This window comes from Macaca thibetana, chromosome 11 (assembly GCF_024542745.1).
Source record: "Macaca thibetana thibetana isolate TM-01 chromosome 11, ASM2454274v1, whole genome shotgun sequence".
Lineage (NCBI taxonomy): Eukaryota > Metazoa > Chordata > Mammalia > Primates > Cercopithecidae > Macaca > Macaca thibetana.
The window spans coordinates 97,586,750-97,612,670 of record NC_065588.1 but is presented as its reverse complement, the minus strand read 5'-3'; the positions used below and the strand labels follow the sequence as shown (position 1 = coordinate 97,612,670).

Sequence of the window (25,921 nt, the reverse complement as noted above, 5' to 3'; positions counted from 1 at the left end):
CGTAAGGACATAATCAATGCAATTGTTTATTACTATTATTGCATGCATTGTACAACTTAATCCCTACAAGGTGAGATTTCTATTCCTTCCTTTTTTTCTTCGCTATCCCTTTTTGAGAGATAATCAAGTTGAGGTTAACTAAGTCACCCAAGGCCACAGAGCTAGTTAGTGGTGGATTCAAGACTCAAAACCAGGCGTCTTGGCTGTGAAACCTAGGTGCTCATCAGTTCACTAGCATAGCAAAGAGAACAGAATCCTGTGTCTACTCTGCAAGCTTATGCCCCTGCCCTCAAAACCAGAGCCACTCCTGTTGGACATCTCTGTGTCTCCAAGGCTTAAGAGCCACCTGGCTGGGAGGCAAGCTGGCCTTCCCCAGGGGGAACATGGGCCCCATTCTGTGCTATGTGTGTCTTTTGTTTCAACTTCTACAGCCACCTTCAATTGTTTATACCAAGGGTGAAAGTACGAGACGTTTAAACAGAATGATTTTAAAAGGGAGACTATGTAATACGGTAAATGTGGTGATGTCAAAGAACTAATCCTCTCTAAAGGAAGTTAATTTAAACCAATACAATTAACCATGGAGAAATGCCAACTTCACCCAGATTTGGAAAGGCAAAGAGATTCTGGATTATTATAGTATTCCCCTACAGTCTCGTCTTAACATAGCAGCCAGAGTGATTCTGTTTAGGTCAAAGTCACTCCACTGCCAAAAATCCTCCCATGGCCTCCCCTTTCATTCAGAGTAAAAGCCAAGGCCCTGTGGTGACCTAAGGAGGTCTACTGCCTCCACCTCTACGTCCTCTTCTCCTACCCCCACTCTTGTGCTCTGCTCAGCCAACATGACCTCTCCTTGCTGCTCGAGCCAGGTATCCACCACACCCACAAAGCGTTGGCACTCATGTCGCCTCCAGGTCTGGAACCCAGGGAGCAGCCCAGACCACAGGTATCCTCATGGCCTATGTCCCTCACTGCTTTCCGCGTTCTGCTCAAGCGTCTCCTCCTTGGTAAGATCATTTTGATTTAAAACTGCAACCGCTCCCCTCACCTCTGGACTCTCCCTGTCCCCTGACCCTGCTTTGTTTTTCTTCACAGCACTTAGCACCTCCTAACACGCTATACAGTTTACTTATTCTATTTAGAGCCTCTTCTGGCTACAACACTAGCTACAAGAAGGCAGGGAATTTTGTCTGTTTTATTCACTATGTTTCACAGTGCCTAGAACAGGGCTTGGCATGTGAGAAGAGCAAATGATTAACTACTGAACAAAGTGCATGAATAAATATTTAAAACACTTTGAAATAAAATGGAGTAGACTTCAGGAAAAAGCAGCAAGTCTTGACAGTTTAGAAAAGATACATTGTTGACTCCCCCCAAATGGTTCTGTGCTACTACCAAAATCAAAGGCTGGCTGAACTATTCTTAAAAAGCAAACACAGAAACCAAACCAACAACAACAAAAAAGAAACTGGATGGTTTCTGTGTGTAGTAAAAAGAACACAGGGAAGTTTTTGGAAATGCTGATCACGCCAAGTTGAGGCCGAACAAGAGTGGGAATGTTCCTGTTGGAACCATTAGATAAGTTATAAAAGGTCAACACCATGCCTTGTTACAGCTGGGAATGATCAGAATTACAAACCCTTCAAACTTGACCACATTAATCTACACACGTAGTAAAACACCCTTTACAAAGATGAATCTGTATTTAAAGACTGTGTCAAATGTACTTATTTTAACTGGAGGATCTAAATCAATATTAAATTTCACTATGTGAATACAACTCAGGTATAAAATAGATCAAGGGGATTTTCATCGTGTCCAAGATTTCACAATAGAGGCTTTTATATTTTATTCATCACTAAGCCAGTTGGAAGATGTTTACTTACAATACTAAATTCTTCACATGTTCCACAGGAACCAAATGAAGAAGTTCAGAAGATTCTTCCAAACTTAGTAGAGTATTTACAGCTTGACAAAGAACAAATAAGTTCCCTAAGGGCAGAAAAACAGGAGAAACCACATTACTTATTTCTTTGACATTGTAACTATCAAATACCTTATTTATCAAATACTTGCTACTTATGGGAAGTTCTTAAAGTGAATTCGTGCCTTCCAAAGAATTACCTGTCAAACATCTAAATATAACAGAAAGAAACAGAAAAGAGAAGTTTCCAAATCCTATATTTTACCTTTCTTGAGAAAAATAAGGCTGGGCATGGTGGCTTATACCTGTAATCCCAGCACTTTGCGGGTGCTGAGGTGGGAAGACCACTTGAGGCCAGGAGTTCAAGACCAGCCTGGGCCACACAGTGAGTCCTCATCTCCATAAAAGATTAAAAATCAGCTGGGCATGGTGGTTCACACCTATAGTCCCAGCTACCAGGGAGGCTGAGGTGGAAAGATTGCTTCAGCCTGGGAGGTCAAGGCTGCAGCAAGCCATGATCGTGCCACTGCCCTCCAGCCTGGGTGACTGAGCAAGATAGTCTCAAAATAAATAAATAAATAAATAAATACTCAGAAGTAGAGAATAAAAATGTATGTATGTATGTTCCATTAACCAAAATAAGTACCAAGTATAATGGTCCCACTCACTGACGTTATCAAAACTAGGACTTTTGAGGAGTACAGGCTTGGATTTATCAATAGCTAAGAAATTATCTTGGTATAAAACTTGTTGATTTTATTTTTCAAGTTTATGAGAAGTCACATATTTAATGGCTACTACCTATAATACACTCAATTAATGATTTTATTTATTTATTTAGAGACAGAATCTTGCTCTGTCGCTCAGGCTGGAGTGCAGTGGTGTGATCTCCGCTCACGGCAACCTCCACTTCCCAGGTTCAAGTGACTCTTCTGCCTCAGCCTCCCAAGTACCTGGGATTACAGGCATGTGCCAACACACCCAGCTAATTTTTGTATTTTTAGTAGAGATGGGGTTTTACCATGTTGGCCAGGCTGGTCTCGAACTCCTGACCTCAAGTGATCCACTCACTTTGGCCTCCTAAAGTGCTGGGATTACAGGCGTTAGCCACTACACCCAGCCTTATTTTTTTAAAGAGAGTGGGGGCGGGGGGGTCTTACTATGTTTCCCAGGCTGGTCTTGAACTCCTGGCCTCAAGTGATCCTCCTGCCTCAGCCTCCCAAAGTGTTGGGATTACAGGTCTAAGCCATGGTATCCAGCATAATTAATGATAATTAAACACTCATTTAGTCTCTAGCCCAGAGGTCAGCAAACTATGTCTCTAGCCCAGAGGTCAGCAAACTATGGTCTGCAAGTCAGATCTGGTAGGCAGCCTGTTTCTATATGGACTGCAAGCTAAAAATGATCTTTACATTTTGAAGGGGTTGTTTAAAAAATATATATATAAAATATAATATATAAAAATATATATAATACATATAAATATATATAATATAATATATACAAATATATATAAATATATATATAAATAAATATATATATATATATATATATGCCACCAAGACTGAATGTGGCCCATAAGACCTAAAACATTTACTGTCTGGTCCTGTACAAAAAGATTTTACCAGTCCCTGCTCTAAGCTCTAGATCAGCGCTGTACAACAGAATTTTCTACAATGATAAAAATACTTGTCCTAATATGTCGCCACAATCCAGTACAGTAGCCACCAGTCACATATGGCTACAGAGCACTTGACATGTGGTGAGTTCACTTTATTCTCTAATACATCTGCTTAGTATCTAACACAGAATGCAGCACAGTAATATTAATATTTAAGTGAATGAATGACCACTATGTACGCGTGATTTTTAAAAAAATTCTGCATTAGAATAAAACAAAATATTAAATAATTGCTTTTGATTTGCTGTTTGCAGGCTAGTGGGGGAGACATGTAAGTATCCAATAGGAAATGGTGTTTTGGGCAGGGTAGTCTAATTCTGTCTGAAGAGTCATAAAGGCCTTCCTAGAGGTGTTGTGCCTGAGCCGAGTTTTGAAAGATAAGCAAGAGTTCACTGAATGACAAAGACCTAGAAAGGTCTCCATGCAGAGGAAACACATAGGCAAAGGCAGCCACACAGTTGTAAAAGAATGTATCTTTCTCAGGGTAAGCAAATGGATTTGCTTGGAGCATAAGGTGCATACTAGGAGTCAGATGTACGTGGGAGATGAGAAATAGGATCTGGTATGGGGCTCTAAAACAAATGGCCTTCAAAGCCATGGCATCCTTTTGATATGTCCCCTTCCTTATGCTCAAGCCACCGTGACCCAGTCACCACATTATGTGGTAAAAGTGAGACACACCCACCATATCCTCGTTTCTTCCAGATTTATCATCCAGGGGGTTATGCCAGAACACAATGTAAGTATTATTCTCTAATAGCCCATGTGTTTACAATTACTTTGAGTGCGCCAGAAAAGAAGAGAAGAAAACACATGATGATTGTAACTGACCTTTCCCAAAGCTTCCTTTATCAACAGTCATGAAGAGTGCCTCTACGAAGCAGGTGACGAGTGGTATCACCTTCTCTTTCTCAAGAGGTCTGTCCAAGTGGGAGAAAAAGGGAAAAGTTCAAAGTGGCATTCAGTGGTTTGTTTCAGAGAACAGCAAGGAATGGCTAACATATTTTAATCAGCATGTTATCTCTTTCAAAATTAAACATAGCTTATTTTCTTACCTAATATGAGGCAACACCACCAGGGCTGCCCAAGATTGTGAAAGGTAAATAGTATCTTTATTTGGGGGTAACTTAATTATAGATAAAAGATGGTCCAATACTGGAAACTGTTTGCTTCTTCCCTTGGATCTAGTCTTCTTCTGCTTTATATAGGACCTGAAGGGTTAAAAAAAAACATATATGTTTAAAATAACAGAGAATGTAATCGCTGTTGCCCTCTGAAGTCTGAAATAAAATTGGATTCTTACCATTGTGGCGCATTAGAGGGAAGGAACTGGTGGTGGTGGTTGAGCTAAATAAATGTGAGTCATTTACTGAGTTTTCAGTAAGAGGCTTTTTCAGCTCCACTGGCTCTACTTCCTTTCACTTCTATTTTAATTTGCTTTATAACTGAAACCAAGTTTCTTCTAGTTTTAAGTATGATTTCTCAATTCTGTGCTCCTGGGCATGTTTTTGATTGGCAATTCACTGGAATGAACTGACTTCGTCCATTCTCCCTTTCCTTTTTGACATGAATTTTACTACTATCCACAAATGTAGAATGATGTTGCAGAGTTACTGTGATGAAGTTGACGAACGCCACTAACATGATTATGATATCTAAGTAATTTTCTCCTGCTGCTTTGACCAGATACACAGTCGCTCAATGACATTTTCCGACATGACATTCTGTTTTGAATATCTGTGACTCTGGTACTACTCTTGTTAGCCTCTTTTTATTTTTGCCAGTGTGCTATACCTCGGTCCTATTTGAAAGACAAAAATCTAATCAAAAGAAAAATCACAGAAATCATAAGTTAAATGATTTGTTTTACAATTTATCCTCCAACTCCAGTTTGGTTAGCTTGTTATGCAATAGAAGTGGAATATCAGGTTTTTACTCTTGTGCCCTTTTCATCATTAAAATTCATCAAAAAACAGTCAGGTAAGGGCAGGAAGGAAAAAAAGAAAAGAAAAAGAAAAAAAATTCACCAAAAAGCTACATTCTCTTTTGTTTCATACTTACCAGAATGTTTAGTGTTTGGAAATCATGATAGATAATTAAGTTAATTTAATTATCAATTCCTTAAAGTCACCACATCTTGATATATATAGTCTTTTTAGTAATAATCATGACTCAACAATCTGCAAAAATCTTACGAAATACTGAGATGCTTTAAAAAACAAAAGTGAGTCATTAGTTGCCACGTCACTCCCGTTTTCCAGACCTGCCAATGGCTCCACCAATGAAGTCCGTACTCCTTACGTCATCCTGTAAGGCCCTCTGTGATCGGACCCTTGCCCACCTCCATCTCCTCTCATCCCACTCTCCTCCTTGCTCTTTACCCACAGAGGTTTTCTTTCTGTACTTCAAACATGCTGAGCTTATTTCTGTCCCAGAGTCTCTGCAGTTAACTTTTCTTTCTGTCTGGAGAGTCTCTCACCGAGATCGTTGCAAGGCTGGATCCTTCCCCGCTTAAAATTGGACCAAACGTCCCCTGGAAAGGAATAGTGACCCCTCTGCATTCACTCTCCCTCTCAATACTGCTTTGTCTTCTTTTACCACGATCTGAAATCATCTCGCTTATTTGCTTACCTGTCTCACCACATTCCTCTTCCCCCAAAGGAGGAACTTTTTTCTTATTCTTTGTTGTACCCCAGTGTCCAGTGCCTGACACTGTTAAGTAGTTGTCAAATGACAATAAGTTTATCTTCTAAAGGGTCTTTTCACATTTATTATCTTTATTTTTTCTCACAGCAAACTGGTGAGATGAGTAGATGGAGTGTTACTAGTAACATTCAAACTATGATTTTAAAATCTTCACAGAAGGAATCAAAACAAAGGTGACCATTCACATATGCCGTATCTCCGTGGGGTATAGCAGAGGGTATTTTTGCAGAGAAAGAAACACAGAAGTGGGAGTACTTGCCGTGAGTTAGCACGTCTAAATTTATTTATTTATTTTAACACGCCACCTTCCTGGGAGGATCTGAGATGGCTGAGATGCTGAGGTAAGAAAGTCTGACACCCAGTCTCAGTTAGAACCTTAGCTTCACCTCATGGAAGCCAAACAACAAAGCAGCTTCACTGCCCCTGCACAGAACCCAGTTTTGGCAGGTGCAAGGAATCTGCCTGCTGGAGATGGGCTTGTGTGTTGACAAATCAAGAGGAAAGTTTCAAAGGAATAATTCTATAGGAGTCACTCACTACCCATTCCTCAGGAATCAGAATTCAATACATTTAAAAACCAACAAGATGCTGTTGGCATATTTTAATAGAGAAGCAACTTGTAAGGTAGACAGAAGATATAAGTAAGTGTTAAGATGAGTTTGCTAAACACAGCAGCTCAACCTATAACTCCAACACTTTGAAAGGCCAAGGCAGGAGGATCACTTGAGTCCAGGAGTTTGAGACCAGCCTGGCAACACAGCGAGACCTCGTCTCTACAAAAATTAAAAAATTAGTTGGGCATGGTGGTGCGTGCCTATGGTTCCAGCTACCTGGGAGGCTCAAGTGAGAGGATAGCTTGGGCCCTGGAGGTCGAGGCTGCAGTGAGCCGTGATTGTGCCACTGTACTCTGGCCTGGGCGACAGAGCAAGACCTGGTCTCAAAATCATAATAATAATAAATAAAACATTTAAAAAAGAAAATAGGTTCCTCCAGAATCTCAAGCTGATCAAACTCAAAATCTAGCTCTGCTGTATGACTGTGGGACAGTTACTCCCACCTCCATGGATGTTTCAAAGTCGAGTATTCAGCACAAACTCAAGGAATGCCCATCAATTCTGCCTCAGAGCAAACCAAAAACTCAACAACAGGTCTAACTACTCCAAGATAAATAAGAAGATTAATTATAAAAACAAAGAAAAGACAAGGGAACTGGTTTCCTAAGCTACAATTTCTAGACACATACCCACTTAACTATTTGAGACATGATACTATAAATCTTCTCATGTGTGTAAATAAGCTTTGTTTTTAACTTCTAAAGGGTGTCATTTTGAATGAAATTAAGAAATTAATCCATGACACTTAACAACTGAAACAATATAAAGGTATATAATTTTTTTTTTTTGAGACAGAGTTTCGCTCTGTCGCCCAAGCTGGAGTGCAGTGGCGCGATCTCGCTCACTGCAACCTCCGCCTCCCGGGTTCACGCCATTCTCCTGCCTCAGCCTCCCGAGTAGCTGGTACTACAGGCGCCCACCACCATTAAGTTTTTGTATTTTTAGTAGAGATGGGATTTCACCATGTTAGCTAGGATGGTCTCGATCTCCTGACCTCGTGATCCACCTGCCTCAGCCTCGTAAAGTGCTGGGATTACAGGTGTGAGCCACTACGCCTGGCCAGGAGTGTGGTTATTAAAAAGTAGCATGAGGAATCCTCAAGGTGAGGGAACAGTTCCATATATTCACTCTGGTGATGGTTATAAATCAACACGTGATAAAACTGCATACAGCTATATATCTATATATGTATACAAACTCAGATGAGTGCACATACAACTGATGAAATCTGATTAAGATTTATGGATTGCACCAATGTCAGTTCTGCAGTTGTGATATTGTAGTATGCTTATGCAGGATATACTAATGGGGGAATCTGAGTGAAGAGTGTATGAAACCTCTCTGTACTATTTCTTGCAACTGTACGTGAATCTACAATAATTTTACAATAAATGGTTAAAAAATTAAGTCACCTCTATCTTTCCCTTACCATCCTTCTGATGTAAACAAAGTTAAGAGGTTTGTGTATCCTTCTATGTGTTTTTCTATGTTCATACACACATTTTGCTTTACCTTGCAAAATGAGATCATACTATACATACTATGTGTGTAGCTCTACAACTTGCTTTTTTCACACAATTTATCACGGACATCCTTCCAGTTACATATAGATCTTCATTTTTTTACAGTATTTTTGATATATTATATTTAAATGGGTAATCTGATCATCATTCCAGGAATAAAAACTTAGCACTCACCCCACCATCTGCGGTGAGAAAGTCAGAGGGTACTTTTCAACTGCCATCGAGCCAGCAGTGGGAGGTGCCGCTTTGTTCAGAATGAGCTTGGCCAGAACGGCCAGAGCTTCATCTTTGACTACAGCATCATCAATTAGGAAGCAATTCACAATATATGACAGAAAGCTTGGTAGAAATAGCTAAATTTAAGAAAAAAAAACACACACTTATTAACAGATATAATAAAGAGAAGATTGTAACAATTCAAAAAACTGGACCAAAAACAAAGGATCAAGAATCACAATGGCATTAGACCTCTACGCAGGAACAATGGAAGCTAAAGACTGTGCAGCCATGTCTTAAAAACTCTGAGGAGGGATGACTTAGAATCTAGAATTCTATAGCCTGCCTACCAATAATGCAGTGTGAGGAGAGACTAAAGACATTTTCAGATGTATTAAATCTCAATATTTTATCTCCATGAACCCTCCCCAGCCCCAGGAAATTATGAAAAATAAATTCCGTCAAAATTAGAGACTAAACTATAACAAGAGAAAAACACGGAACCCAGGAAACGAGAGAGAAGCAAAAGGAAGTCCCAGTACAACATTTGTGCAGTGGGCAGAGAAAGCAATGCATTTAGACTGGACTTGCTCCAGGAGAAATGTCTCCAAGAAGGAAGAAAAAGAAAAACTGAGCTGCTAAATTATCTGACAGTTTTGTCATGTGAAGGACATTTACAAAGCTGCTGGAAGACAGACTCGCTGGCCCGCTATTCAAAGAAAACAATTTCCAGTTTTTAAAGAATGAGGTAATTATAAACTCTAAGAAAAATGAGGCCAGGTGTGGTGGCTCATGCCTGTAATCCCAACACTTCGGGAGGCCAAGGCAGGCGGATCACCTAGGTCAGGAGTTCGAGACCAGCCTGGCCAACATGGCGAAACCCCGTCTCTACTAAAAATACAAAAATTAGCCAGGCGTGGGGGCGCAAAACTGTAATCCCAGTTACTCAGGAGCCTGAAGCAGGAGAATCACTTGAACCCGGGGGGTGGAGGCTGGCACTACTGCACTCCAGCCTGGGTGACAGAGCGAGACTATGTCTTGACAAAAAAAAAAAAAAGAAAGAAAAATGAGAATGTATACAAAAAGGTCATGTAATCATAAAATACTCCTTGTTTATATAAGTATGTGTTGAATATGGACTCAACCAAAATTTGTGATATAATTCTATTGGGAGCATGAGAGGTATAAAGGAACTAAAGTCCATCTGCCATACAAGGAAGTCTGCACATGAGAACTAAAACTGGCAAACCAAGGTAAAGCAGAATATTCAGATGATTTAAAAGTATAAAGTAAATAAAAGAAAAAAATAGCTGGCCGAGGCAGGCAGATCAAGAGGTCAGGAGACTGAGAACATCCTGGCTAACACGGTGAAACTCCGTCTCCACTAAAAATACAAAAAATTAGCTGGGCGTGGTGGCGGGTGCCTGTAGTCCCAGCTACTCAGGAGGCTGAGGCAGGACAATGGCATGAACCCGGGAGGCGGAGGTTGCAGTGAGCCGAGATTGCGCCACTGCACTCCAGCCTTGGTGACAGAGCGAGAGACTGTCTCAAAAAAAAAAAAAAAAAAAGGAAGAAAAGAAAAAAATAGCTAAAAATCATTAGATCCAATGGCTGCTAATAAAATGGGAACAGAAAAGAAATGACTGCTGTTTAACCTGGTTTGACTTCCTAAACTACACACATACATGTAGTATTTGGATAAAAATAAGATTAAAAAAAAAAAAAAAAGACCAAAGGGAACAGGGGAGAAAGGAAAAACACAGTTGTTAAACAGAGTCAGCTGAAGTGTTCTCATGGAGCTGAAAGAAACAGATCTTAGACAGGTACAAAAGTGTTCTTTTTAGGCAAATGAGAATATATATTATCAAAGGCTAAAAGGAAGAATATTGAGAGGACAGATACAGAGACATGTTTCCATGAAGTATACTGTAGGGTTACTAGTTAGGAGGAGGGGCAAGTGTTTGATGAGAAGGGAGAGAAAAAAATAAAATAAATCCAGGTTTAGATAAGAACGTTTTCTCCCACACTCAGTGGGGGAAACTATAACTGGAGCAATGAAATCAATTTGCAAACTTCCGCCAGTGCAAATTGTTTCACAAACTATTTTCTATGCTTCAAAATCACATAGAAGTTTCTTAAACTGTTTTTTCAATTTTACCACATGGTTCTGTAACTACCTAAAGGATTATTTAAAAAACAAGTAATCTAGAATTGAATATAATTTCTTTAAAAAACATATTGACTAAAACATCAAGCACTTATCCTGTTCCTCTCAAAAAACAAACAAATAACAGGATTTCAAATTTGATCATTTTTTCGTGATAGATTTGTTTTTAAAAATACTCTGAACTTAGTATCTTGCTTACCTGCTCAAACTGCTTCATGGCAAACATGACTTCAGAAAAACTGAAAATTAAATGTTTTTCAAATCTGCTCTCAAATATCTGTGACCAAGGTAAAAAATATTAATGTAAGCACACAGAGAGTACTTCTACATCCCCCTAGCAAGCAGCTATAGAAGGGAATGGCAGGCACACTTCACTTAGTGCTCTGTCCAATCGCCCAGCCTTCTCCAAAGGTGCTTCCACAGATACAAAGGGCTTCTGCTGATTACACAGGGCTCTGCCTAAAGGCTGCTCAACTCTTAAGCAGCTACAGTGAGTTATGAAAGGGCAAACAGCATGATTGTATATCTTCCCTCAAAGTGTACTGCAGCGCTCCATTAAGCTAGAAAGAACATCACCAACCTTTCTATTTTCAATCCCACTTCCAAATTCACTAAAACGCAAATCTCATCAAATCATATCCCTGCTTGGAATTTTTTCAGGGTCCTCCACTAATGCAGGATAAAACCCAACCTAACTTTTCAAAGCCAAGCCAGAGCTTTGCTGATATCATGTCATATCATGTGTCCATGTGCCCAGACTGCAAACATTTATGAACACAAGTCTTTCCTGTTCCCTCTCCCAGTATTTTTAACCCTGCTTCTGACTGGCAGACTGCTTTTCAACCTTCAAGGACTATCCCAAACACAAGTCCTTTGAGAAGCTTTCTCTGTTCCTCAACCCCAGGCAGAAGTAATAGTTACAATTCAATATATCTCTAATAGACACATTGGCTAGACTATAACTACTCAGTTCCAGGCTCCATTTCTCCAACAACTATCAAAACCTACAGGCATCACTGTTCATCCTGGATTACCCAGCTCATACCCAGCACACGGTAAGCTCTACATATTTGCAGAATATGTATAGATTTAGCTTTTGCCACATTTTGCTTATTTACATTACTGCATGCAATTCCCATCTCCTTAACAAGATTATAAATTCCTTGAGGGCAGAGCCTTTGTCACACTTCACTTGTATCCCTCAGAAGGTTTACTCAATGCTAAACATATTATTAACTGCTCAATTAATATTTGTGGAAGTAAATTACTTTTTCTATGGTTTCTTTGATGAGAGTCTCTGGCAAGGAAACATTTTCACCCAGGATCAAAGCAGAAATTACATCCAAGAGGGTCTTGCAGCAAGATGTGGAGAGACTGGCTACTTGCAGTGTTTGAGATAACGCCTGCAGAAAGATAAAACAATGTATACTCAGTAATCAGCTTTTAAAAAACAGACTCTTGAGAATATCAAGTTGGGAACTCACCTTACAGACATCAGCAGGCGTGGTTATCTTTGTTCCGCTTCCATGTTTTACAAGTATAAGGTATGTTTCCAACAACCTTTTAATCTGTTCAGAACTTTCACAACAGTTAGTTTTTGTTACTTTTGTATGTAGATCCAAGAGTGATTCCTGCAAACAAAGAATTTAACAGAGAGAGTAACTATAAAGTATCAAACTCAACTGTTAATACAATAATAAAAACTGTGTGACAGTTCAACTTTTCCCATTCTTTTGCTTTGGAAGAAAAAGCCACATTTACCAGGAGTCACTAATGGTAACAGCTAACATTGACTGAGTGCACTGTTCTAAGTGTTTGTTTATTTATTTATTTATTTATTTATTTATTTATTTTTGAGATAGAGTTTCGCTCCTGTTGCCCAGACTGGAGTGCAATGGCGCAATTTTGGCTCACCGCAACCTCTGTCTCCCGGGTTCAAGTGATTCTCCTGCCTCAGCCTCCTAAGTAGCTGGGACTACAGGCATGTGCCATTTTGTAGTTTTAGTAGAAACAGGATTTCTCCATGTTGGTCAGGCTGGTCTCAAACTCCCGACCTCAGGTGATCCACCCACCTTGGCCTCCCAAAGTGCTGGGATTACAGGCTTGAGCCACTGTGCCCGGCCCGTTCTAAGTTCTTTACAAGTATTCACTCATCACCCTCACAGCAACCCCGAAGGAGAGAATATTATTACCCCCATTTATTAGATGAAGGGACTGGGAAATCTAGATTTCAAATAATTTTCCCAGGTCACACTAGCAGTAAGTGGAAGGGTCAAGATTCAAATAGGCAATCTGGCTCCAGAGTCTTCTACTGCATTTCAAGATATCGTATCAAATAAAAAATAGCACGAGGGCAGAGGGAAGGAAAATTTTAGTATGTGTAGAGAAGTATAAATAAAACAATTATAAAATATAACTTCTAGGAGTGCTTTGCAAAACTGAGAGCAGAAAGGGTAAATTCTTAGACTCCTTATCAAAAACCCACCCTTAAAGATTAGAACTCACTTGCAAACATTCAAAAAATGTACCAAAATGTTCCTTAGAGATGTAGGATACAGTGGATTTGACCATGTTTTTGAGTGTTTCTCCAATTAACATCCATGGTAGTTGAATTTCTGTTTCAGTGACAGGTCCTAGCTTTTGCAAAATTAGCTTCACTGCCTGTGGGAATACAAGTCATTAACATTAATATATAAACTCTTATTTTCAAGTATTGCTCTGTGAGTCACCATTGTGATTACATTAGCTAAAAATCAGGCCTGTAATAGTCAAGGATATGGCAACTTTGATGGTTAATAATGTGTCCCAAAAGGAACTTCTAAACTAGGATGGGAATTTTATCATTACAACTGTTCCCTCCCCACCTGCCCTTGCCCATTAATCAATTTATCTTACCCCCTAGCATCCAAAATAAAGAAGACATCAATGACTCTGTAAGTAATATCTCACTGTCCAAGGCCTACATTGGGTAAGCATTGTTACTGAACACCCAACACTCCCCATCCAGGGCTTTCTATCTATTCTAGGTTGTCCTCCCTCCACATCATTTGCCTCATTCTTTTCTACTTTCTGTTTCAACCATCCACATAGATTCTAAGAACCCCTCCCCGTTGTGTACCTGGCCTGTACAGGAGTGAAACATATTTCTAACTCCTTTGCACATTTCAAAGAGCAACTGTCCAACACCTTCGACTTTTTCTGGATGTTTATCAAGATCAAGAAACATTAAATTGAAAAGTGCATTTTTATCAGAGACCTAAAATGTAAAGTAGAAATGGAAAATTATATTCACAAACATAAACATATCCAAATGAAGAACTCTCATTTGCTATTCTACATATTCTTATTTAAATATACGTAGGAAAAAATTGTCAAAGGAACAGACATTTGTAATGATTTCAAACTACTCTAACAGTGTATTCTCACTTGGAATGTCACACAAAAGAGTGAATTCATTGGTATTATGGGAAGATATGTACTACAAAAAACTACAGAAGTCAACATTCTATCTTTTAAAGTAAATAAATTTGTATTTTGTATTGTATACAGTAAAGTATTTGTATTTTATGAAATAAAATAAATATTAATGTTTTTATTACAAAAACCCTCTAAAATTTACTATGAACATTTTATACAAACACAAATGACACCATGCTACCAGTTACTTCCAGGAAACTATTAGAAAAGTTCTTATTAATGTCACAGTTCATGTATTTACTGACTTGAATTAGACAGCACTTTTGACATATACACACTGAAAGCTATCACAAACCTAAATAACAATAGTGACCCAAATTAGATCACATCAATTTGTGAGCAACAAATAAGTCTTACTGTGAGATAAATTCAAAATAGTAACAGATTTCTGTTAAGTAATATACAGATACATAGATAAAATTAGCCCATACTAACCACATTTTTAAAAGATATCTACTTCCATTCATCAGATTATTATTACTATTATTAGTGTGTGTGTGTGTGTGTGTGAGAGAGAGATATGGAGTCTTGCTCTGTCGCCCAGGCTGGAGTGCAACGGTGTGATATCAGTCACTGCAACTTCCACCTCCTGGGCTCAAGCAATTCTCATGTCTCAGCCTCCCGAGTAGCTGGGAGTACAGGTGTACGCCACCATGACCAGCTAATTTTTGCATTTTTAGTAGAGATGGGGTTTTGCCATGTTGGTCAGGCTGATCTCGAACTCCTGACCTCAGGTGATCCATCCACCTCGACCTCCCAAAGTGAGGCCTATTCATCAGATTCTTGATGATTAGCAACAAACATAAAATATCAGACTAACCTTTCTCATCAAAAAAGTAAAACTTTCAGCAGCAAAATTTCTTATATGTAGTTTCTTATGAGCCAGGAGTGTGCTGTACATGCTATACATGAAAAAAAAATATGATATGTTTCATTAATCATATAATTTTTATAAATACATACTACATGTCAACAATATGGGCAACAATGTGCTAAGTATGCCAGGAATACACAGCAGGTATCAAACAAATTTAAAATCTCATTCATTTATGGAGACACCCACATGTTGAAAGGAAGACTTGACCACAGACATTAAGAGTCCTAGGACTGGCGGTACTGGTTTTACGAACAAGACTCCATGAAAAGGTGCAATTTGTAATGAGCTCTGAATGAAAGAAGAATTAGGTGGGGACCACAATCCATATTATTGGTATAAAAGCAAGAGTTAAGATGGGGCAGGCGGAAATGATCATGGTCATGACAAGGAGGCTGGTCCATCTAAAAGAGAAAATATGATACAGCAGAGGAGGGCAGCTGTGGATAAAGTTGGTCAGGTAGACAGGTCTAGCTTACGTCTATGTAAGCACTTACTCTGTGTTACTCCATTTAGTCAGCACAATAACTCTATGGGATGGGTACTATTATAATCCCCCCATTCTACAGATAACGAAAGTGAGGCAGAAAGCATAAGCAACTTGCTCAAGGTCAAGCAGCCATGCATCCATAACTAAATAATTACTTATATGTAATCACATTGTTAAATTTGGTCTCCCTAATGATAGAAGGGTATGGAATATATCTCTCCAATTTTTGCCATAACCCCAATACCTAATAGTTCCTTGCTGACAGCAGGTATTAATAAATGTTGGCTGAATGAGAAAGGACTATTTTCAGAAAGATTAATTTGGCAGCAACATACAGGATAAAATAAAGGAGGAAAGAGTCTGGTTATTCAATCAGAAAGCTGCTCAAGTCATACAAGCTTGGGCTAACAGGCATGAAAGAGACTGGAAGGAGAGGGAAATGGCAAGGAATGAACTCAGTAGACATTTCAGAAGTCCCTGCAATGAAGCTGAAGACCTTACAGCGGTCCACAGGGCCCTGGATGATCTGGCCCCTTACTATTGCTTCTCTGACATCGCTTAGCTACTCTCGCCCTTATACAGGCTGCTTGGCCACCTACAACTTCTTGCCGGGTATGTGCCCAAGATGTTCTCCCCCTGCTAAAATGTAAACTTTGTGAGAAGAGGGATTTTTATCTGTTTTACCTGTGACTGCATCTCAAGCGCCTGACATACAGACAGTGTCCAATAAATATTCACTGAGCAAATGCGTGAATGACAGAATCAAGAGGATGTGGACACCTCTGAAGACAACTGGGTCAATGATGTCTCTGATATGCCAAAACTCGGAGACAGGAAGAATGTTAGTATTAATGATAGAAAATGGGCAACCAAACAGGGCCGGGCATACGGTAGACACTCAACACCTATTTACTGAACACATGAATGAATGTACAGATAAGAGGAGTTGATTTAACAATAAGTGTTGAGTTCAGTTTCAGTAATATGCAAGTGAAAATAGCCAAGCTACTGAAGTTGTCATACCAAAAGCAAATAAATTTAGAACTGAAGAGCCTGACTTAGGAGACATAAAAAGTGGCAGTTTTTATGACAGCTGAAATCACAAAACTAAATCAATTATTCCCCAAAGACTTTGTTGGTTGTTTAATGAGATAATATTGGTTTCTAACATATTTTACCAAAAGCTTCATTGGGAACTAGTAAAAGCTGGAAAAAGATTTCTTTCTCTTTCTTCATTCAAAGTTCCTAAAAGAGAAGGGTGGGCTGAGTGAAAGGGGTGGCATAAAACAAAGTCTATTGTCCCATACCATACAATACACACACCATTTTTTGGGGGGTAAGAAGCTGATGACTGATATTAAACATTCCTGTGGCAATTACAGAACATGAAAACAACCAGAAGACCGAGTGGAAAATCCCACCAAACCCCAGACTTAAACAGATAGTAAGACGATCTTTGCTTACTTTAAACAAAAGGCTACTACGAAATTCATTCTCTTTCCTTGTCCACGTTTACTCACAAATACTGAGTGTCTCTTTCAGCTTAGGAAGTATTAGTGGCTGGGGAAATGTCAATGTTTAAAAAAGGTTCTTAGCCTGTCTTAAACCTCGCTTAAACCAGGTGTAGAGAGGACGGCAATACATTATAACCAAACAATTCTGGCAAAAGTTGTGTGACACAGGTGGTTAAAAAATGCCAAAAGGATAGAGAATATAAAGTTTTTTTAATACTTCTAGCGAAGGTGCCTGTTTGTGGAGGCTGTAAGGACCAAGTCAGGCCTTCACGGGTGGGTAAACTTTCAGTAGCTGGAGAGGAGAGATGGTTATGGCAACTCAGAATGGCAGACAAAATTGTGGACCACTTTGGCTGGAGCATCAACTTTGTACATGAAAACAATTAGGCACTGAGCTGGCAAAGTGGTTTGGAGTCAGAGAGAAGCCAGAGAAAAAGAAGCAGGCAATTAAAAAACGTACTAGAGAGAGAAAGCGGTTACCTGTATATATTGGACATGTCCTTCACCATCAGTCTCCACAGGTACTTATAAAGATATGACAACGAGGTGAAAGCCCATTCTAACAACTCTGTGTCCTGAGTCTCCAGGATCGAGGTGATAGTCAAAAAAAACTCTGGAAAGTGTGGGTAGAAATCCGTCTGCAGATCTCGTGCCAACTGTACAACCAAACTGGATTAAAAAAAAGAAGCAACTGATTATGTGGATTTTTTTTTAAAAGGCTGCAAATCTACTTAACGATACTAGGTGGCCTACGATCATAGGATTAATTAAATAAAAATAATTCTAATTCAAGTCTGAAAATTTATAAAACTCTTTAAATCTTAAGACCTCAGCAAAGAAATCAGGCAAGAAGTTACATTCCATCACAAGTTGTAGCCAACTGTTCCTATAATGTCAAAGAAAAATGGGATTATTTTAGTACATAACAAAAGCAAAATTATACCCCAAGATTCTACTTTATGGTAATGTACCCATTCCTAACAGAAAAGGAACATCCTTCTTGTTTCTAAATTATGAACACCTGATCTGAGGCATATGTAGCTTTGAAACACAATCTGAAAAATCAGACAAATAGAGTTATGAGCTTTCTCTCAAGATGCTACTTACTCCAAAAGGGGCTGATAGGCAAAACTGTTCTTAAATTGCAGGTGAGTCTTCAAACTCTGAACTATCTCGTTTTGATGATAGACCAACTGATTGAATGATTGGCATTTGTCAATAACTTCTTTGTAAAATTTTCCTGAGTGGGGGAAAAAAAAATACGTTCTTTTCTATCACACAACTATTCAGCTGTAAGGAACATATAAAGTGCAAACTATGGGTGAATAAAATAGAAACAAAATAGAAAATACCAAAGTGCTCCGTGAGGTTTAATTCTCTCCATTTCAGCAGACCCTCAAAAAAGTAGGTTTCAACCTCCTGTCAAGATTAAAGCAGTCCATTAATCAAATAACTCTAAGAAAGCAATGATCAAGGTAAGTAGAATAATGATACATTAATATCTTAAGACAATGATACTGAAGAGTTTAAAAACTCCTTTTAGTTTTTTAAAATGCCATTAAGTAACACACTTTAAAAAGCAATCAGAAGTTATCAATAGATCACTTATAAAATACTGTTTTGTTGATTTGGTTGCAGCAAATAATTTTCTGGAGCCTATATATATTGTCCAGTAAGGGAAAATTATTTTCTGTGTTTTTTTATAATTTTAGGCAAAGAATAAGGTGTTGGTTCTTTACAGTTTCTTCATTCTGCTTTTAGAAATATGAATTACTACAACCTTATAAAGAAGTAATATGGCATTCCTAATAAAATTCAACAGAGTTATACTCTTTGACCCAGGTAGTTCTTATAAAGTTTGCAAGCCTAGAAGTAAAAGATGTTTATTCAGCTTAACTACAGTGTGGGGAAACATTACGCAGCCTAAAATATCTGACAATAGGAAAATGGTTGGCATATCCTGTGGTCTATATATACTAAGGTGTATTATGTGGCTACTAAAAAGAGTTATATCTCTATTGAACTAGAACCACACTGATGATATGCCCCCAAAACGATAAAAGCAAGTTATGCAGTGAGAGGGTATGGTAGGATTCAATTTTCCTTAAAAAACAAAAACAAAAACAAAACCCTCTATAAATGTTTGCACGTATGAACATGAGTGGACAGTATGGAAGAATACTATACTGAACTGTCAGAGTTGGCTTCCTTGGGAATTAGGGGTGGGAGGAGTGAGATAATGGGCTTTTCATAAGTTTACCACTGTTACTTAACTTGTTAACATGGTATCAATTACTTTGTACTTTGAAAGGTAAAGCCAATAAATTATCATACACGTATGACATGTATGTATACGTGTGTGTGTGTATAGATATATAAATAAATGCATACCCCCCAAAAAAATCATTCTACCAAAAAGATACATGCACTCGTATGTTCATCTCTGCACTATCCACAATAGCAGAGACATTGAATTAGCCCAGGTGTCCATCAATAGTACACTGTATAAAGAAAATACAGTACATATATACCATGGAATACTATATGCCATAAAAAAGAATGAAATCATGTCCTTTGCAGCAACGTGGATACAGTTGGAATCCATAATACTAAGCAAATTAACATAGGAACAGAAAACCAAATACTGCATGTTCTCGCTTATAAGTGGGAGCTAAATATTGAGTACACATAGACATAAATATAAGAACAATGGACACTGTGGATTTACTAGAGGGTGGAGTAAGTGGGGATGGGTTAAAAAAAACTACTTGTTGGGTACTATGCTCACTACCTGGGTGACAGGATCCATACTCCAAACCTCAGCATCACACAATATTCCCATGTAACAAACCTGCACATGTACCCCCTGTATCTAAAATCCAAGTTGAAATAAAAATAAAAATATGTGTTTATAGAGAGAGAGAGAAAAAGAGATAATAAACACATAAGCACATATGCAAACAGCATGCCAAATCTACAATCTCAAAAAAAAAAAAAAAATCCTAAACTGTTCTTTGGAAATCTTTAAAATCAATAGTTAGGCAGAATAGATACTATGTAACCACAAAAATTAGAAACTAAAATAAAAAAAAAAAAAGGCAGAAAAGAAAGAGAATCCCATTAAATTTTGTTTTAGGATGGGGACGATGGCTCATGCCTGTAATCCCAACACTGGGAGGCTGAGGCAGGAAGAGCATTTGAGCCCAGGAGTTTGAGACTAGCCTAGGCAACAACATGAGATCCTGTCTCTATTTTTCAAAAGTAAAAATAACAGAAATTTTTTGTTGTTGTTTTCATGTCCTTTAAGGCAGAAGGAAAATATGCAACAGAGTTTAAAACTTAAATGCAGAACGCATTTCTACCCTAGCACAGACCTGGCACATGTCAGCGATGTGTGAGAGACCATGTTGCGTCCTTTTGCAAGGTAACTCTGGAGCTCCTTTCACCAAGAGACGGAGTCTATTTCCTCACCCTTTGAATCTGGCCTGGCCTCCTGACTCGCTTTGACTAATAACATGCAATGAAAATGACTCTGTGATGACCAAAGCGAAACTTTATGAGGCCTTGACAGCTTCTGCCTTCAGTCTATTGAAAAGATTCTGCCACCATGAAAAGAAGCCTAGACTAGCTTATCGGGGAATAGGAGGCCATGAAAAGAAAAGAACCAAGATCAACAAGCCACAGCCAACTGTCAGACAGGTGACAGAGGCCATTCTGGACTATCCAGTCCAGGATTCTAATTTCAGGCTGTCTTCTCTGCCTCCTTAACACTCTACCTCTTGATATTTTCAACTTCTCCTGCAGCTTAAACTATTAACCATATTCTAAATGCCAAATCTGTAATTTCACCTCCACATCCATATATACACATCCATATATACAAACATCTTTACTCCACATCCATATATACAAACATCTTTTGGACACTATCATTTGGACACTATCATTTGGACACTATCATTTGGATGGCCACAGGTATTTCAAACTCAAGTCCCAAATGGAACTAATTATCTTATCTTTACAACCTTGTGCTCCTTTACCTATAAATATATCTTGATGAGTAACATCCTCAACCATTCAGCCTTAACCTCATTGTCTTCCTTGCTGCAAACCCAGTAGGTCACAAGTCCTATCCATTCATTCTACTTCCTCAGTATCTCTGGAATCCTTCTCTTCTCTCTATCTTGATTGCTGCTACCATAATCATTTCTTACTTAGATCACAGTCAAAACCTCACAACTGGACAACTGAGATTGGATCTCCAAGTTAAAGGCATGTTACACAGGACCTTAAAAGGCTAGCAGAGGAATCATGACATGATGCAGGACTGCAGTCCTGCTCTTTTCTCCACACTAAAGTCAGAGAGATTGAAAATTTAAACCTGATCATGTCATTCATTCCCCTGCTTACAGTCCTAGAACTCTAAGTCCCTACAGCTTCAGGATAAAACTCCAACTTAGCTTGACCTGCTTACAGTCCTAGAACTCTAAGTCCCTACAGCTTCAGGACAAAACTCCAACTTAGCTTGACATATGAAGCCCTTTATGATCCCTGCCTACCTCTCCAGCTTTATCTCACCAGCTGCCTCCTTGCCCCATCCCAGTCACCATGAATACAAAAAAAACACCCTATACACACCTATAACCAGCCTGGACTGCTTTGCAGTTTCTTGAATGTGACATGCATTCTCTAGCTTCTGTTCCTTTATATAGGCTTCTCCCTCAGCCTGGAAGAGCCTTTCCTGTCCTCTTTACCATGCTAAAACCTATATAAAAAAGATTCAATTCAGGTGTCACCTCATCTAGATCACCTTTTTTACACCCCTAAAGAATGTAGGTTAGGTTCCCTTTACTATGAGTTCCCAAAGCACAATGTGCTCACCTAGACAACATCATTTAACACATTGAATTTACATGGTGGAGATAATGCATTCAAAGACACAGTGAGTGGAGTCTGATTATAGTAAAGTGAAGAACAGTAAGAACTGAGATTGGACCTCCAAGGCATAGGCATGTTACACAGGACCTTAAAAGGCTAGGAGGAATAATGACATGATGCAGAAAAAGACTTCTGCATAAAAGGAGGACAAGGCCGGGCGCGGTGGCTCACACCTGTAATCCCAGCACTTTGGGAGGCCGAGGCGAGCAGATCACGAGGTCAGGAAGTGAGACCATCCTGGCCAACATGGTGAAACCCCATCTCTAGTCTCTACTAAAAATGCAAAAATTAGCTGGGTGTGGTGGTGCGCATGTGTAATCCCAGCTACTCAGGAGGTTGAGGCAGGAGAATCGCTTGAACCTGTGAGGCGGAGATTGCAGTGAGCCAAGATCACGCCACTGCACTCCAACCTGGAGACAGAGCGAGACTCTGTCTCAAAAAAAAAAATAAAAATAAAAATAAATAAATAAATAAAAATAAAATAAAGGGATGACAGAGTCAGAGTATGGTTAGAACTGGAAAATATTATGTAGTCTAGCCCCTTTATTTTTATAAAGGAGAAAATTAAGTCCCGGGAAAAGGGCTTGCTCAAAATCACTTTAAAGTTACAGTTTCAGGAATATGGATCTGCAGCAGTGCTTGGAATGCATATGGGAAAGGGAGAGGCTAGAATCACAAAAGTCAGTTGAAAGTCAAGTCACTTGTCTAATAGAGCTTCACCCAACAGAACTTTCTGCAAAGATGAAAATGTTCCAATTCTGTATTTATTCAATATGTTAGCAACTAGCCACATTTGAGCACTCACATTTTAAACTTACTTTAAATCCAATTTGTCATGTGTGGCTACTGTATGAAACAGCACAGGTCTAATGCATTTCATGCCCAAAAAGGAATACCTTGAAAAACAATTCACTTCTACTAACAGAAGAAACTAAAACACCATGAACACTTGGAAGATTGGCTAGTATCACATTCTCTTACCTCCTCATAGCTTGCAGTTCTATCAATCCGGTGAATAATATCAATATTCACATTCCCCAGTCGTTCAGCAAATGTAAGAAACTGGAAGGGAAAGTATATTTAAGATACATAATTATTTAATATTTATCAGATATTTAATATCTATTTGAATGCTGCATGTAGGCATCTCTAATCACAAAGGATAAGTGGAAAAATAAACTGAAAAACATAGGGCCGTAAACAAATGTACTGCACCATTCAAAGATAATGAATACTTCTGTTTGCATAATTTCTCTCAGCTATGTCATTTCAAATAAAATTTCCATTGCTAGACTGATGAGCCTAGGTGGATGCTGGCAATTAGTCTCGCTAGATCTGTTAGGTTTCATACCCTCCCATAAGCATGGGGACCTAGCAAAGTCGCTGCAACAAAAGTGTTTTTAAACATATACAGACCTGTGATTGTATCCTAACGAAGACCTGGAAGCTATCTACCAAGGGGCCAACAGAGAAAGCGCTGTATAGTTGCCCTTAGCTGGGAATCACTCACTGCCAGCCAGCTCGCCCAATTCGGTCTTTAAAGATAAAAGACCAGGGGAGAATCTGTCCTAAGCAATCTCCTGGAATAGTGAATTTAATTCTGGACCACAAGAAATTCCCAGGACTGGCCAGACACCATAAAATATGGGTGAAACTTGCTGTCCAAACTTCTTTCCTCCCTCAACCCATGTTTACTACATCCAGAGTCTCCCTCTTTCGCCGGAGCCTCCGGGCAAATGGCACACTCGGCCCAGAAGTCTGAGGCCCCTGGAGTCTAGCTCTAAGCCTGTCTCACGACTCAAGCAGCGGAGACCCGCGGCTCCCTGCCCAACCTCCCGCGCTCACCCGGTAGGTGTTCTCCGTCTTGTGGGAAACGGGCTTTGTCTTCATGGCTGCAGAGGGGCAGTGGCCCGCGACGGCCTCGGGAGGGTCGAAGGGATGCAACCGACAGTAAGGAGGGGAAAGAGGCTCACAGGCGGTACTCTCCGATTCCCAAATGCCCAGACTTTCTCACGTGCGACTTGAGCCCCTGGGCGCCGCCATGTTGGAGACAAGGAGGAGCCTGAGTGGGTCACGTGGACGGAAAAAAAGAACGGAGCAGGCGCAGCCTTTGGCAGGGGCCTACAGGAGGCGGGGCTGCGCACATAAGGGCGGGCGTTTGGGGGAGGTGTTCTTTTCACACCCATTGGTAAAGGTTTAGAAGATAAATGTATTTTCATTATAAAATAAAGCATACCTGTCATCATTATCAACTGTCCCATCATCATTACTGTCCCTCACTATGTACCCTGCACCGTGCAAAGATCCTTTTATCCATAATTTCACAGTAAAGCTTATTAGGGATGTTAATACAAAGCAGGCACTGCATCTATCTATATATCTATATCTATCTCTCTATATGTAGAGAGATAGATAGTTTTTTTTTTTGTTTTTTTTTGTTTTTTTTTTTTTGTCACCCAGGCTGGATGGAGTGCAGTGGCGCGATCTCGGCTCACTGCAATCTCCGCCTTCCTTGTTCAAGCAGTTCTCCTGCCTCAGCCTCTCAAGTAGCTGGGACTACAGGCGCACGCCGCCACGCCCGGCTAATTTTTCTGTATTTTAGTAGAGACGGGGTTTCACCTTTTTGCCCAAGCTAGTCGCGAACTCCTGAGCTCAGGCAATCCGCCCGCCTCAGCTTCCCAAAGTGCTGGGATTACGGGTGTGAGCCACCACTAACCGGCCGGTACTGTGTATGTTTTTAAGCCAATTTGACACAAGAGGAAACCAAGGTTGTGCAGCTGGTAACTGGTAGTCTTCACTCAGACTCTAAATTTTGGTATTCTTAACCACTATGCTGTAAATAAAATTGAAAAATAGAGAAGGAGTTTTAAAGAAAAATCTTTTAACTTCACACACAACCACTGTTAATGTTTGGTGTTTTTCCCACGCCTTTAATGGCTACACATAGCATATTGTTAAGCATAATTGTACAGTTATATATATATGTACAATTTTAAAAAATAATTTAAAAATATAATTATTTCCCCCATTTTACATTCATTCATTCATTCAACAACTATTTCTTCAGAGTCCGCTGTGGACCAGGTACTGTTCTGGGAGCCGAACAAGAAAGGCAATAATAGTATTAATAATTATTTGAAAGTATTCACAGCCTCCAATTCCTGAGCTAAAGTGAGCCTCCCACCTCAGCCTCCCAAGTAGTTAGGACTACAGGCATGTGCCACCACACCTGGCTCTTTTATTATCATTATTGTTATTTGTAGAGATGGGATCTTGCTACATTGCCCAGGCTGGTATCAAACTTCTGGACTCAAACAGTCCTGTTGCCTTGGCCTCCCAAAGTGCTGGGATTACAGGGGTGAGCCACTACACCCAGACTGGAAATACTTAGTCTGAGATGCTTACATTTTTGTCCAGGAGTGATGTTAAGTAGACAATTGGATACATTGTTGTACAGAGGTCACTGTAGCAGTCTGGGCTGCAGATGTGACTTAAATATACCTAAATACCTCAAGTGTGAGGCATTTGTGACTGGGAAAGAGAGCCAGTAAGGTAGAAACAGACTAGTTATGGCATAGAAGCAGAGCTAGTGTCCAACTATACTGCAAGTTCGAGGATAGAGAAGTGGTTGCTGGATCTGACAAGGTGAAGGTCACTGGTGACCTTGATAAGTACAGTCTAGTTGGAAGAAAGGAGCGAAATATGCATGGATTGAGGAGGTAATCAGAGTTGAGAAAGTGGACAGAACACTTTCAAACTGTTGTTGGCATTATAGCATCAACATTTTCTGTGTCACC

The 25,921-nt window shown here is 39.4% G+C and overlaps 1 protein-coding gene across 1 annotated transcript in view; it reads right to left on the bottom strand.

Annotated features, from left to right (window-relative positions):
* The window catches only part of UTP20 (UTP20 small subunit processome component), a 108,872-nt gene extending 84,680 nt beyond the window's left edge, over positions 1-24,192 (bottom strand). The window contains exons 1-15 of the mRNA XM_050750205.1: positions 23,970-24,192; positions 23,106-23,186; positions 18,539-18,605; positions 18,294-18,426; positions 17,667-17,855; positions 15,129-15,210; positions 13,950-14,087; positions 13,337-13,492; positions 12,316-12,462; positions 12,100-12,234; positions 11,031-11,108; positions 8,623-8,801; positions 4,661-4,816; positions 4,437-4,525; positions 1,887-1,992 (exon numbers count right to left, since the gene is read on the bottom strand). Coding sequence (XP_050606162.1) covers positions 1,887-1,992; positions 4,437-4,525; positions 4,661-4,816; positions 8,623-8,801; positions 11,031-11,108; positions 12,100-12,234; positions 12,316-12,462; positions 13,337-13,492; positions 13,950-14,087; positions 15,129-15,210; positions 17,667-17,855; positions 18,294-18,426; positions 18,539-18,605; positions 23,106-23,186; positions 23,970-24,014 — 1,781 coding nt within the window. The 5' untranslated portion in view covers positions 24,015-24,192. The remainder of the gene's footprint in view (positions 1-1,886; positions 1,993-4,436; positions 4,526-4,660; positions 4,817-8,622; positions 8,802-11,030; positions 11,109-12,099; positions 12,235-12,315; positions 12,463-13,336; positions 13,493-13,949; positions 14,088-15,128; positions 15,211-17,666; positions 17,856-18,293; positions 18,427-18,538; positions 18,606-23,105; positions 23,187-23,969) is intronic.
* Positions 24,193-25,921: the final 1,729 nt, after the last annotated feature.